Here is a 16,357-nt window from a genome sequence, read left to right as displayed (position 1 = left end):
TATTGGATGAAAATTATTTTTGGGTAACTTAATTTTCTTTCTACAAACTTGAAAGTTAATGGAACAAATGAGATAAGAATTTGGAATAAGTAGATAGAGAAGAAAAGTGGTAGTTTGGGTGTTAGGAAAGATAAGACCCATAATTAAAAAATATTTTTTTTTAAGAAGGTGGATTTTAAAAATGTTTATTGTTAATTGATATATTTTTAAAATTAAAAAATGGACGGTTTTCAAAAACATTGGATACTTGGCTAGAAAAATATTTAACATGAATTACATATAGATAAAAGAAATATTTGATACATGCCTCTTTTAAAGGCATAAAATGAGGAAAAATAATTGTATACACCAAAATTGAAAATATCTTTATATATTGTTATATAGATAGGTTGTGGATATAGACTATAATATATAAATTATAGATTATACACGTGAAAAAAAAATAGTGTAGATATAACTTAAGAACAAATAAGCTAGGAATTAGAAAAGAAAAGGAATAGTTTGTGTGTTAAGAAAGATGGGATCTATAAACAAAAATTTGGTTTTTTTAAAAAAAATAGTCAGCTTTTACCAACATTTAAAATAATTAGTTTATTATTAATGATATAATTTAAAAATTCAAAAATATAATAGAAATATTAAATTTGATAAACTAATGAAATTAACAGATTAGTGTTGAAACACATACAGGTATAACATGAAACACAACAATATAATAGATTAGGTAAGTTTAAAAACCCAATAGTGCAATACAAAGAGATAGGAGGCAATAACTCAAAAAAATAATTATATATAAAAGCCTTGCTTCATTGGATTAAAATCACTTCTCATGTGCTAAAAAATAATCACCATTTGTGTCTCCTTTTAAATGCTAAAACACAGACAATTAGAATTTTGAGACATTGACTTAACATACAATGAATTAGATAAGTTAAAAAAATTAAAACTAAAAAATAGATTTTATTAGTCAATGAAGTACCATACAATGAATTTGATATGTAAAAAAATTGATATTACCTTAAACATGAAAGTGTAATCAATTTTTTTCAATTAAAACAACATTAATATTAATTAAAAAATTCACATATAGCTTAGATAAAATAGAAACTATTTTTTATCGTGATTAAGCATTGACAAATTGATATGAAATTAGGAAAGTTCATTATTCCTTCTTATCTATAGATTAACCCATAGACTGAGGAGAAAGAAAATAAATTAAGAGATAGAAGCAGTAGTTACAAATCGTCATTTAAGACAGCACAACATTTCCTTTTAAGTGTTGAAACAGGAACAAAAAATAAGATTTTGTAAGCCATTGATTATTAAAATAATTTTTGAAATTGGTCTTGACAAACATTGAGAGTGTAAAATACTTGAACTAAAAATCGAAGGGATAGGAGCCAAGAACTCAAAAAAATTGGTTTTGCTTGAAAACTTAGAAATGAGAGGTTATTTTTAGAACTGAGGAAACACAATCAAGTGCAACCTGAAACACAAAAATACAATAAATTAGACAGGTTCAAAAAATTATAAAAAAAAATGTGGGTGGAAAGGTTTATTTTGGACAGATAAAAAGCCTTGGTAGAAATCACTTGAGATTAATTTTTTTAAGTGTTGAAACACAAACAGGTTCAATATATATTTTCGAATGTTGAAACAAACAAATAAAAAAAAATGAGTTTTATAAGTCATTGAAGCAACATACAATATATTAAATGAGTTAAAAAATTTTAAAAAGAGTTTGACAGATGTTGATGGTGATATATGCAAAAGAAGAGAAACTTAAAAGAGAGAGGAGGGAAGGAGGGGAACCAAAGTTGAATATAAAATATGAAAAACAAAATTAAAGTTTCCCATCAACATTTGTCATTCAATATCCAAAATTTTAAAAATATACATCATTCTCTACGCATTGTAATTGAAAAGTTCATCAATATTCTCCTCCCTCCCCCCAAATCCTTTTCCCCAATTTGTCTCCCATTTATTGGTCAATCTTCCATGTAAAAATTGTTAAACAGTAAATCCATATAATTAGATACTCAACAAAAAAATAAATGAAGTTCTTGTAACAAGGCCTATCTCCATATCCAACTTCAATTTATTTCAATGACTCACAAAACCAAGTAAAAATTTGAAAGTATATATTGAACCTGTTTGTGTCTCCAACTCCATAGATGAAATTATTTTTGACTAGGCCTATTGAAATAATTAAAACAATATTAGTAATAAGTGAATGAAATTAAAAATAAAAATATGTGTAAGAGTGAGTTGGGATGAAAACCTATAAAATCACTAATACATAGATAGAGTGAGAAGGACTCTAACTTGGGATAAGAAGGATATGCAAAGCCAGAAATTTGTGGCAGTTAAAATTTTAAAAATTGAAATGCTTATGTCAACCCTTGTCCAAATTTCTTTGAAATCCTTTCATAACTAACTCTTTCCCTTCTATTAGTGAACCCTGAAAAAATAATTATTGACTATAGTTAGAAATTTAGAGAAATTTTTTAAGAAAAATAGAAGTTATGGATATCAATTTTCTTTATCACTTGTAGACTAGTCCAAATCCACCTTCTCCAAGCAAAATTGCCGATGAAAAGTTTTCAATGACATTAGCTAAGACTAACAAATTGAAAGTTGGCAAAAGGCTGAAATGGATATATTATTGTTCTTACACATTGATTGTTCTAATTCAGAAACCAAAGACCCCACTGCACATGTAATGTTCTCATGAGATGTTGTAGTAAAAAATATATAAATCATCAATCCTTCCTTTTAAAAAATAAACTAACAACTCTTGGTTACGCAAAAAAATTATAAAATTATAGAGAAATAAAAAATAAAAAGAAATTAAGCTCATTTGACAAAGGAGAATTAGAATTTCTTGGCTATTGCTGTAGTACCTTTTGATAAAATAAGAGAGAAGTTCATTCGTGTTTTTTAGTTAAACGTTATTATGTGAGAGAAAATTGTAAAAATATTAAATGGGAGAGGACAATAACTCAACGGTGGTCTAATAGAATGGAGAATGGTGAAAATAATCAGTTTATAGGAAGGAAAAATCTATATGTGGAAGTAGTGTCTAACATTAATAAAGGGAGTACGCAGTTACTAAAGGGTAAAGTGATCTTCAACAAAAAAAACACTTAACTCTTTGTGTTCACAATTGTTTCCCTTTTATTCTTTAATTGACATCTATATTACAGTTGCAATTCAAAGAGAGAGAGAATTGTAATTCCCCTAAGCAAATAACTGTTTTATGAATAGAACCACTAGGGTCAAGTTAGTAGTAGGAGATTGGGGGATTAGGTTAGACATATGAAGACATAGATTTTGATCTTCATTCCTTGCTAATTAAATTAGTTTATTTCAATAACACTTTTGACAATTAATACCCAAATCTACCAATATTTTTTAAAAATAATTATAATCCATCAATTGTTCTATTTAATTATCATCGTTCATTAATACTTGGCGGCTCAAGTTCTCGTCCACGTTAAATAATAATGGAAAGATTCGAGAGACAACAAGATTTGGTCATTGAGGCAATTTGCCAAATATTGAAAGCAGTGTTGACGAAGTGGTAATTGCTAAATATTGGAGTTAAATATCATCCAAACAGCCTTTTAAAAACGAAACAAATTTAATTGAAGTAATCAAATTCCAAACACCAAACTACTGTTTTGTGCACTTATCCTCTTTCTTTTATACTTTTCTTATTATCAATCAAATACATATTTTCAAATACTCCCAAATATGATGTTTAAGTATTAAGTAAATTTAAATTCAAACATTAATAAAAAAAATTCCATTTATTTGTCATTGTCATGCAATAATTTGTATCCATATTGGCTACTTTCGGATCTACACACTCATCTTGAAAAGATGCATTCAAATTGAGCCTGAAAACTAAGCAATACAAGTCAATAAAACTAAAGAACCACGACCAATAAAATTCAAAACTAAAATGTAAAGCAATACTGCACACGATGAATTCTCAACTGAGTTCTTTATAAAAGTGACACCCACTACTACGTTTCAAACTATACATAACTAATCCATGGAAAACCATTGTCACAACTCACAATGTTAACACATTTGGACCAATAAAGCTATATTATAAATTCCCAAACTTGCCTCAAGTCAAGACTATCCAGTATTTAGTTCCTATGGACAAATGTTTTAACGTACACTAGTTAATGAATCAATAAACAAATAAAAAATGAAAATCACAGACAATGCATTGAAAATCACAATATAGAATAATAATACTATTCTATTAAAGTTTTCTATTGTTTAACCAATGTCCTAAGAGTATTTATTAACATTCATCCTAATCCATTTAATAAAACATGCCGTGAAGTTAGAAAAGCAACAAGCCACCTTACTCATCACATAGCAATGCATAACACATGGATCAAGCAGCTTGATTAATCATAACTCATTATGACTACCCAAAAAATATACTCATCACATAGCAATAACACTTGGATCAAGCAGCTTGGTGAATCATATAACTCATTAAGTCTTCCCGGAAAATATACTCATCAGTCATCACATAGCAATACATGCCACCACATGGATCAAGCAGCTTCGTCAATCATAACTCATTATGACTGCCCGAAAAATATACTCACTCAGTTTACATGGATTCTAAAATACATAATAAACCATGACTGTCAAATAACATGCATCCATAAGAGGAGGCAGTAATTAAGTAGGGAAGCGGGGAGAAAATGCTTATCTGCAAGCTCATGTTCGATGCAGCCTAGGCAAACAACCCCTCGGCTTCCAAGTGACAGACATAAGTAGTCAATTACAACACAAAATTCAATACCATAAATGGATGTCTCTGTTGGAGGCGAATGCTTTCATAAAATCCTCAGGGATTTCACGGGATCAAGAAAATTCAATTCACTTTTAAAAAGACAGACCTAGTCAGACACCATGATTAAGGAAAGCAAATTCCATATTTAGGTTTCCCCAATCATGATAACCCATAAAAACTGGGGGTATGCTAAAAAGTACAAACAGATAGATATACCCATACTGAAAGGGCATTGATATGTACAACGTAAGCTTATTCACATGCCACACAAGACACCTCAAGGTCTCCTTTGCGACTTGTGAGCTTCACTAGAGAACACGTAGCTGTGAAAGGAAAGCAGCGCACAGATCCAAGAAAAGAAACTGTGGGCCCTGGACCCTTTGAAGATCAAGCAGATATTTCTCCTCACGAGTTTTGTAAAGCTGTCAAAGAAATTAACACGAGTTTGAGAATGCTCAAGTAAAAAAAAAAAAAGAATAGCACTACCCAAGAATTAGTCATTCAAGAGAATCTCATTTGCCAAATGTAAGCAATAATAGCATACTAGTCATTGCAATGAAAGCATTATTGTACAATGTACACCCAAAGAAGTAAAGAAATGACTCTAATTGTTTAGTATTAAAAAAAAAAAAAGGGTGATACTACTAAGCCTGTAATTAAACATATCATTTTGAATCCAAGCACAATAGATACTATGCTTGTCAGGATAATTACCTGCACTTCAAACTTGACCACATTTGACTTAGAAACAGCTTCATTTTCAATAATGCCGGAATCATTTCCAAAGTAATGATTACTATGCAGAGAATTGTTAATCATTCCTTCATGATGACCAGCAGTGCCAGCAACCCATCTGCACTTCATGTTATAGTGTCCAATCTTCTTCCAACAAACATTTAATTCTTGTAGAGCTTTAAGGACCTCAGTCATTATTTCACGTGGTTGGGCTCGAGACTATCACAAGTTAACAAACATAACCAACAAAGACCTCAGTCACAAGTAACCATCAAAATAAGTACATCAGAACTTCAATATTTCTGATAACCATTAATAATGGAGAAATGCTAGCAGCACAGTAACACACTATTATTAACTCAAATTTATTGGAAATTACAAAAAATTGACATCAATCAGTGAAATGCTAGCAGCACAGTAACACACATTAATGATGCCTCACTCATAAGAGAGATGGAACCAGTTCAGGACAATTGACATCTAATAATTATTTCGTTAAAAGTCTAGGAACCATAATGGTGATAGTAGTATAAATTAAATACACTAAGCAGGAAAAAAAAAGCTTGTTATTGAATCAGGTCCAATATGAAAACAGCTATGAAGTAAAAACACTGCACCTGAAGCCCAAGGGCCCATTTTCTCTCAACAGGGAACTGTTGCCGCATTCCTACCCCTTGATAATCCATATACCCTGTGCTGTGGTGTCCAACAACTGGAGAAGCAACTTCGCCGGAATGCATACGGTTAAAACCAGAATCCTATGCAGTCACATACAAAAGCAAAACTAATAAGCCTATCCTGTTCTAAAAAGACAAAAATGTAATTTATGAAGCCCAAATAATCCAGAAATGGAAAAGTATCAATCTCACGCCAGTGTTAGATATGGATACTCCTCGGATACTTCCTGATACTTATCCAAAAAGTATCAAATCTTTTTTTATTTATTTTTTTAACTTTTTTTGTAGGATATAAAGTATCCAATCTTTTTTTTTTAATTTTTTTTCTAGGATATGGCTTGGATACATATCTGAATAGCATCCGAAAAGCTTGCCTTAAAACCTTGTGCAGCCATGTTTTTCCTCATGTTGCAAGAGGAATTGGAGTACATACTCCTTTGTTCATTCTTTGAAGAGAAACAAAAACAATTCAAAAAAGGGCTGAATATTTGGTTTATGTGCATTCCAACCTTCAACTTTTGTCTAGAAAAGATGAAGGGTATAATTGTATAAAAAAGGAGAGACAAGTTTGTGGAACACTAGTGGAGACATACAGGATCCACTTGGTGATGGTGCTAGACTTCTTAAATTGACAAAGTTGTCTCTCTTGATGAACTAAACTCAGAAGCTATGTTTTTTCTCCTTCTGAATGATGGTAACAGAAAAGAGTAGAATGATAACATTAGTATTTGACAGTAATTTAGTAATGATGCTTTTGAATTGTTCGCTATTGTATAGAGTCAATACTTGTTTTGAGTTCTACCAAAGATGCTTTTATTGATACGTTAGCCAAGACTGGTTATGGTATAGGCAGAAACTATCTTTTCTTTTGTTATGATCACAAATATCCTTTCGTAAATTGCGATTACCATAGTTATGAATTGTTAAGAATCAGAATGTAATATTCTGCTTTCATTGTAATAATTGTAGTAGTTTATAGGCATATAATCTCTAATTTAGAGGAAACTGAATATCCTCTATTTATATGTAATTAAAACAATAAGCCTTTATAAACTCACATCCCATTCAAACACATGGTTTCAGCACAATATGCCTCTGGTTTAATTTTCATTTAACATGAATAAATGAGATATGATCAATGTCTCTTTCTTTACCAATATTCTGCATCTGTATAAAATATTTTATAAGTTTTTGTTAACATACCCAAACCGTATTGTATCCTAAATTTTAAAAAATTTGTCATGTCCCCATATCCGTGTCATACCTAGTATCAGGGCTTCATACAAGAATAGAAAACCTAAAATTTCATGGTTACATTACAAACTCCTTAAAGAACTATGTTAAGGCTAGAATCTAGATACATATATTCAATCGCATGATTTCTCATAAGTCATAGCTCTAATACAAAATAGTATGCCATTTTGGGACTGCTACAGCACATTTCACATGGGGGATATAATTTACAAACAGACTAAAAATGTGTCTTATAAACTATTAGATAAATTAAATGACTAAATCACTTCAATAAAGACAGACAACTAATGAAATGTTACACGATTAAAGGAAAAACAAACACACCATTGTCTCTTGAAATTCAGCTCCAAGATAACCACTAGAAACACGAAACCGGTTGTCCAATAACAAATAGTATGTTACAGTACCCTGAAATACAGACAGTGAGATGAGACAATCTGGCAGGTACACTTGAGGTGAAAATAAAAGATCACAAACCTCATTTTGTATCCTGTTGCTAAGAGATTCAACCAATTGATTCCTGTCAAATCCCATATTAACCACTTCCTGAAGAATCTCCTCATCAATCTACAAAACCGTGATATTTGTTGATTTTTTCTTTTTTGGATTATAACATATTAAGTAACAAACACCATATTATCTGCAATACTTATGCGTGTGGTGTTGGACTTCGAAAACAAACACACAAAAGCCACTGAAACATTTAGTATTCTACAGAAATGCAAAAGGAAACCAAAACCATAAATGTAGATGGTGATAAGATACTAAGTTATGGGCATAACTAAGATAATGGGGCAAAATGGGACTAAGGACAATTATTGTATTTAACCCAAAGCCCAAAGAAACATGTGATCCAAATACTTCATTCCAGAAGGCAACAGAATGGCATAAGGGAATTTGTTATGCTGAGTAGGCAATTCAGTTGGGAGAGTAGCAGGAATATAGGGAAGAGGTGTGTGGCAAGCTAAGGTAATTGTCGTATTTTATTTATTTTGACAGAGAATAACTTGAAGGACCTGAGTCCTTGGTTGTGATCTTGAAAGAGCTTTGGCTCAGTTCTTTAGAATTGAATAACACTCATACACTGGTTTCTGTTCTTGGGAGTCCTAACAGATGGCTTGTAAATCTACTCAATGCTTATATCCAAGCACTTTGATATAAAGGTGGAAAATTTAGACAACATAGAATTAACAAAAGTGCAAGCTTGTGTAGTGCCAACAGACAAATTTCATGAGCCAAGGGTTATTTACAAAACGAAAATGAAATTGAAAAATTTAAAGAAACATGGAACACTTTGGACTAACCTTATATGATTCAGCAAATACCTTATTTCAACTCACCTCCAATACCACTGTATTAATGTAACTTTAACAATTAAAAACAGCATAGTTCCAAAGACATTGTCTAAAACATGCTTTTTCTACCAAATTTTGGCAAGTGGCAATCAAGTAGAATTAAATAAGGAAAAGAGCATTAAGTCTCTTTAAACTTTAACTTTAACTTTGTCTCAATTAATCCTTAAACTCTACTTCTTTTGCAAATAGACACCATGAACTTTAAATTTATTATGATTGATATTTAAACTTTAACTTTTTTTGTAAATAGAGACCTTGAACTTTAATTGCATTTCAATTGATCTTTAAAATTTATCTTTTTACTAATATTTTTTTCAAGTTATTTATCTTAAACGCCCATCATTCATTTTTTTGCAACTCGTTTTTCCATATTTAAAATATAATAAAGAATATAAATATAGAAGATATATATATATATATAAAGGGAAAATAATCACATAAATAAAAAAATGATTTTTTAATTCTAAACGTTATTATGTTTTAATGTTTGAAAAAGTTATTTGTAAAAAAAATAATAAACAGTTGAGATTAAATAAATAAACAATTAAGATTTTTTTTAAATAATTTGACTCCAATTTAATATAAGATATTATCTGTGAAAGGGGTCAATTTTAACAATTATTTGAGATGAAACAGAAATTAGGGTCTATGAGTAAAAGAGGTAAAATTTAAGGATTGATTGAAACTAAATTAAAGTTCATGGTGTCTATTTGCAAAAGGGATAAAGTTTAGGGATCAATTGGGACAAAATTAAAGTTTTAAGATGTCTATTTGTAAAAGGGATAAAGTTTAAGGTGCCTAAAAACTCTTTTCCCAATTAAATATTACAAAAGAACTATTGTATGAACTAAAAATTAACAAAAAAGGAGAAGCCCAAAAACAAGTAAAAACCAAACCTTTTTGGCTTGTTGCAGTGTATCTGGTGGTGGCACTGCTAAATAACGCGGTAGATGAACTTGGAACCATGGGTGTTGGCGTATCTCAGGTATGGTCATCCTCTTCATGGGATCCACCACAAGCATCCTTGGTATCAAATCTCTAGCACCAGGTGATAGATGACTAGGAAGAGTGTATATCCCACCCTATAAAAATAGTAATTAGTGAGGTACACATCAGAAGCAAAACTAGATCTGTTTACCGGTAACATCAATGATTGTAGGGATAGGCAATGGGTAAATCCAAAATCATCAACATCAGAGCAATCTAGATCGTGTGCCAAAACACAGAAATATGAGAATCATGGCAGGAATGTGTGCAAGAACATATAGTATGAGTAGCATGATACATCATGATCCGTGTAGGTTGAGGAAACTAGCAAAACCATCATACTTCATTAATTTTTCTTACCTATGGATCCTACCTCTTTGTCTAGAGATATTGATTTCCTCTCTAATGTCCCTATGACCAATAGTCTATCCTTTGGAACCTGGACCCATCCCATCAAATCAGGAATCTTCTAAACCACAGGCCATTAACAAGTACTCAATAGCACTTTCGCTCCCACTCCCACCTATCGTGAATTATAGTAATGACAATAGGAATAGTAATTGGAATTTGGAATAATTACCCCATCTCTTTCCAAGGCAGTGTAATTTTTTTTCTGGCCATCTTCAACTGCTATTACTAACCTAAATGATGTAATATAATTCTAATTTTAGTGGGTCACCTAGAATTATTTACTCTTGCAGGTTAATAATGCGTTTGTTAAGGATTATAATGATAATATACTAATTAGATGTCTAGCCTTTTACGCATAGCAATGTTACTTAAAACCAACTTATCATTGCAACAAGGGAGGAATACCATTAACCTAACCTTCATTTAAACAAAGACAGTTAAAGATATAATAAGTATTGACCTAAAAGGTATTGAGCCATTCTGGATTAGTCATAATCTCCTTCAGCTCAAGGACAATGGCAAGCTCAAAACCCGGTAAGAATATAATTTGACACGACAGTGGTAGGAAATTTAACTATCAGTCCTTTGAAACCCATAAAAAGAAAAAGGAAATATAATAATAATTAAATTAAGAAAAATAGTACCTTTATTTTTTTGAAGAGATTGGGAATGTTTTCATCATCAAAAGGAAGAGTGCCACAGAGAAGAGCATATAAAATTACACCACAGCTCCAGACATCTACTTCTGGTCCAGCATACAATTTTCCAGAGATAACCTGTGAAAAACAACAGTTTATCCTTGATTTATTAATCACAAGGAGGTAAATGTAAAGTCTCAGAAGTAGTGATATAATAATAATAATAATAACATTAATAATAATATCCTATTCCGTTACAATTTAATTATTTACAAACCTCTGGAGCCGCATAATTAGGGCTTCCACAACTTGTCTTAAGAAAGTGACCATCACGCATGATGTTGCTCAACCCAAAATCAGCAATCTTGATGTTAAATTTTGAGTCCAAGAGTAAATTCTCAGGCTTCAGGTCTCTATGAACCACCATATTCCTGTGACAGTACTCCACACCAGAAATTATCTGTTTTCATAACATAAGTTGGATTCAATAATGTGGCAAGCACAAATCTCTGAAGCACACAAAAATATTACAAATTATACCTGCTGAAAAAAATGACGGGCTTCATCCTCTTGCAGCCGACCCTTCTCTACTATGTAATCAAAGAGCTCTCCAGATTTCACATACTCCATAACAACATATATGTCTGTTGGGGTTTCTACAACCTCATATAGTCTTATAATGTGATGATGCATAAACAATCTTAAAATTTTGATTTCTCTTCTAACTGCAACAAATTGGAGTGAATAAAAACATTACAACTTGTAAGAATATTTAACCATTTGCTACTTACCAGTATCAAACACGCAAAATTTAAAAACCATAGCTAAAGCAATTCAGCTATCAATCCCTAAACTCCACATATACAACAAAAATGAAGGTAAAAAATATTACTATATATGTAACTCCTAATAATTTGGGCTTAGAGCCTAACTAAACCCCACAAAACCGGCTTGTACGGGAAGGAATGCCGCCTTATAAGCACTACCTAGGCCTTACATCTAGCCAATATGGGATCTCAACCCTCTAAGAGTCGATGTCCCGACAGTTGCACACTAAGACACTACACTCAGCCCTTCTGGTCAGCCCCTTCATAGGTAGTCCTTTACAAGACATTGGAAACTGGCTTTGACAGGCTGCAATTAAAGCGGGCTAGGGGTGAGCGCAACTGGCGTGGCTTTCCAACACACTCCCTCATGCCCAAGGCTATGGGTCTTGAGCATGGCAATACAAGTGGCCCAACGAGTCTTGGATAGGTTTTGATACCATCTTAGAATTTGAGTTTAGAGTCAAACTCAACCCCAAAAAATCGACTTGTACAGTGAGGATTGTCCAAGGTTTATAAGCACTACCTAGGCCTTATCTCTAGTCAATGTGTGATATTAACCCCCCAAGAGTTGATGTTTGGACAGCTACACACTACGATGTTTCACTCATCCTTCAGACATTGGCAACCAACTCTAAATTGACTGCAATTAAAGCAGCCTACGGATGACCGCAATTAAGGCAAATTTTCAATATTAACCAGCCAAAACTTTGTGGTAGCAAACATGTAGAATTTGAAAACTATAGATAAAGCAACTAAGCTATCAATTGTGTGTGTGCACGAGCATGCGCGCATACACATACATATATACATATACTTGTGCTTAAAAATATAGGAAAACTGAAAACAATTAAAATCAGATCCTGCAGTTAGATAAACAGTCAAAATTATGTATGCAAATGATTCAGACCTTTTTCTTCCATTTCCATGTTTTTAATCTTGTGGCGGTTAAGGATCTTTATAGCAACTTTATGACCAGTCCGTACATGCTCAGCAATTTTCACCTTGCCAAAGGACCCAATGCCGAGTGTTTTTCCCAACTTATAATTTCGGAGAAACATGTCCACACTTCCACCACCACCACGGCCAGTTGATCTGTCCATTTTTGTAATCTAGAGGCAAATCCAGAAAGAAACATGAAAAATCAGATACATAAACATATATATTGGAAAAAATCCAAGTCACACATTGACTAGAGACAAGACCAAGATAGATTATATAAGTGAGGGGCAACCCTCACCCCATGAGCTAGCTTTTGGGGTTGAGTTAGGCCCAAACTCACATTCTAAGAGTATATAAAAATAGATGCACAAATGAAAATTAGATTGAAGGTTATCACATATCAAATGAATAATATATACTGGGATCATATGTAAAATGGTCAAAAAAATGTCAAGGACTTTTGTAGCAGTTGTACAAATTCAATTGGCATCCCAGGCATAGCTTTACAGTAATTTTATAATCACACCTTCACTGGGTGATCGAGGTTAAGGGAAAGAAAGGGAGGTTACTTCTCCCACCCACAAAGATAGGCTGCAAAGAAAGGCATCCTATGCGATATGAAGCCTTGATAAATGATAATAAAATAATTTATGTGCTATTAATTTGGAATATCAATGGATGATATGTGTATTCAAGACCTTATATGCTGCATGGAATCCAAGAAATCAGAATCACATTATCCAATTAAAGAGTTCCCAAAATGCCATTAAAGTCAAGGCCAAGTACTGTTTCATTTGTTATTCCAATTAAAGAAAAGATTTAAAAATATTTCACTACCTACAGTTTCGTTGACTTTCGAGTTGCAAGTCAGACATGTGCCTTTAACACCCACCAATTACCTCTGTTTTGAAATAATTGTCATTTTAAGGTTTTGCACAAGGATTAAGCATAATAAATATTTACAATTTTAAGAAAAAATAAGTTCCTTTGACTACATTACCCTCTCATTCCATTAAGTAAAATACCAACAAAAAAAACAAGGATAAGTTGAAAATAGTAATTAGTGCTTTAGAGAACCCAAAAGTGGCAATTATTTTGAAACGGATGGAGTAATTGATAGCCATAAATAACATAACAATTAACATAACATGCCCAATCATCCAAATAGTTGAGTGTTACACTAAAGGAGTGATAAAAAGTCAAAATAAATGAGTAGTTCCACTATCAGGTGTTTGAGACTCCATTTTGAGCCAGTAGCCTTAGGATTTAAATAAATATCAATGAGGCTCCATTTTTTTAATGGAAAATATCTGCTTAATTGCCAGCATTTGGTGTACAATTCAGGAAAGAATATACTTTTTCCTGGTATTTAGTTGGTGTAAAAAATTTCACTTACCATAGAAGAGCTGAACAGAGAAAAGTGGCATATCAAATACACCATAAGGAACATCTAACTTGATGAGGTGGCAGAGTGGATCTGCTCCTCATGCTGATTGAGGTACTGTCTGGCCCGTGCCTATGGCACCTTTGACAAGCCTTTTTGGTTCATCCAAGGCACACCCTACTAGTAGCTAGAAAAAACCCAAAATGTCCAGCCATCTAACTTGCTAACTTTGATTCTAATTGGGCTAAACAGTCAGAACATAAAAAAAAATTAACAAATTGCCCATTGCTCTTTGGCGTCTTTCTTCCATTAGACATGCAAGCTATTGGCGCCTTTGTTCCGTTAGACATGAAAACTAGTTTTGTGAGGTGGCAGAATGGATCAGTGATTCCTCACTCCTGCTGATAGGGGGCGCTTCCCTGTCCCAGGCCCATGCAACCTTTGGCAAGCCTTTTTGGTCCACACAAGGCACGCCCTACTAGTAGCTGGAAAAAACTCTAAAATGTCCAGACATCTAACAAATTGTACAGTCTCTGGTGCCTTTCTTAGGTTAGACACGCAAACTATTGGCGCCTTTCTTCCTTTAGACATGCAAGCTATCAACACATCTCGCACCAAGGCGTCAAAACCCTGAAAGGTCTCAAGTCAACCTTTGAGTAACCCCGAAACTACGTCCTCATATACCTCAATTCCATTCCAGTTTCCACCACATACAATGATACAACAATCTCTTTCTCAATTGTTCAACACCAACATCCAACCCAAGTTATCCAACCCCTCAACGGATTCAAAATGCTGCCATCTACAATACCCTAATTTTCCTCGTTCCGAAAAATTCTCAACGACAACATATAAATACGCTCGCAGACATGCAAAAAGTGTTCAAAACCGACGCATTTACAAACACAAACTTCAATAAACAAAATAAAAATCCGAAAAATATTCCAGAAGTTCAAGTGGAACAAATTAAAAAGAAACAGTAAATCGACGAAACTATAAAAAAAAATTCAGAATCTTAACAATCTAGTTGTTAACGGGAAAATTAAAATTCAGATCCGAGAAAGCATTAAGAGAAAAAATGAAAAGGGGATAGCGAGAAGAAGACTCACTGAACGAAGCGTGCGAGGGTTAGAGTGGTGGATTGAGAAGGAAAATGGAAGAAGAGAGCATTGTTTGTTTGTTTGTTGGTTCGTGCGAAAAGATGCTGCTGCGTTGCTATTATTATGGTAAGATGCTGCGTTTCTCTTACCCCTGTCCCTTCGCTTTGCCACGCAGCTCGTGTCTCTTGTCTCTTTCCGTCTTTGCCTTTCCATTTTCAGTAAAAATTAAAATAATAATAATAATAAAATAAGTTTTTTAATAAAAACAAATTTTTTAAATATATATATTAACGAAAAACTAACAAAAGAGTGGTATTTTAGAAGATAGAGTATGTTTATAATTATTTATTTTTAAAAAAATCTAATATTTGAAGTTTAAATAATTTCAGAATTTGTTATTTATACATTTGTAATTGTCAACATATTAGTGTGTGTTTAGATGCACGTTAAAACATCATACGAACGTGAAAAATCATGATGTTTGAGTAGTTTATCGTATGTGATTTAGTCCGTCAAATTTGATTATGAAGCGAAATTGCTCATGATTACTTTCATGTCTAGGTAAAATCAAATTTTAAATCTGAGTCTTCACTTTCTCATATTTGTCCTTCATCCATCCTATGTGTCAATGGATCTATCTTTAATGACAATGAGAATAGAGCTTTTCACCCCGCGGTTCATTTATGATGGCCTTTAATGTTGCATTTTTTATCGGTGCCTTTAATGTTGCTTGTGTCTTTTATCGCCGCTACCGACTTGCACATCGATTAGGCATTCAGGTATTTCGATTAATTTTGGCACTTGGTAGTCTTGGGCAAATTTGTTTTAATTAATGTTGATAATTCTTTTTGTAGTATCTTATGTTTAAGGTGCACAATAGAAAGAAATTTTAGGGCATGGAAGAACATATTTGCAATCTTGCCACTCATGCCTAGCTACAAACTTGAAACACAAATCTAAAAAGTTTGTGCAACAACAATTATACATAATTTCATTATAAGGAATGTTGAACTGGTATTGATTTTAGTTGCTATGAAGATGAAAACATAATCCTTTACTCTAAAGATACTTATTACTGTATGGTTAACTTGAATCAATCCCAAGTTCTAAATGTCATTTTTACATCTAAGAAGGATCATGTTTGAGATTCATTATGAGATTAAATTATTTAGTTCACAAAAAAAAGAATAATATTATTATTGTAGGTCAAAGTTGTGTATTA

The 16,357-nt window shown here is 32.5% G+C and overlaps 1 protein-coding gene across 1 annotated transcript; it reads right to left on the bottom strand.

The window, feature by feature from the left end:
- Window positions 1–4,487: 4,487 nt before the first annotated feature.
- Window positions 4,488–15,299, bottom strand: LOC114382018 (SNF1-related protein kinase catalytic subunit alpha KIN10-like). The gene is made up of 11 exons (XM_028341250.1): window positions 15,145–15,299; window positions 12,620–12,821; window positions 11,426–11,610; window positions 11,163–11,345; window positions 10,892–11,023; window positions 9,746–9,931; window positions 7,972–8,061; window positions 7,819–7,902; window positions 6,181–6,321; window positions 5,543–5,782; window positions 4,488–5,250 (listed from the first exon to the last, which is right to left on the bottom strand). The coding sequence occupies exons 2-11, from the start codon at window positions 12,810–12,812 to the stop codon at window positions 5,137–5,139; spliced, it is 1,548 nt and encodes a 515-aa protein (XP_028197051.1). The 5' UTR covers window positions 12,813–12,821; window positions 15,145–15,299; the 3' UTR covers window positions 4,488–5,136.
- Between the last annotated feature and the right edge of the window lie 1,058 nt (window positions 15,300–16,357).

Source organism: Glycine soja, chromosome 13 (assembly GCF_004193775.1).
Source record: "Glycine soja cultivar W05 chromosome 13, ASM419377v2, whole genome shotgun sequence".
In the NCBI taxonomy this organism is placed as follows: Eukaryota; Viridiplantae; Streptophyta; class Magnoliopsida; order Fabales; family Fabaceae; genus Glycine; species Glycine soja.
This window is presented reverse-complemented; position numbering and strand designations above follow the sequence as displayed.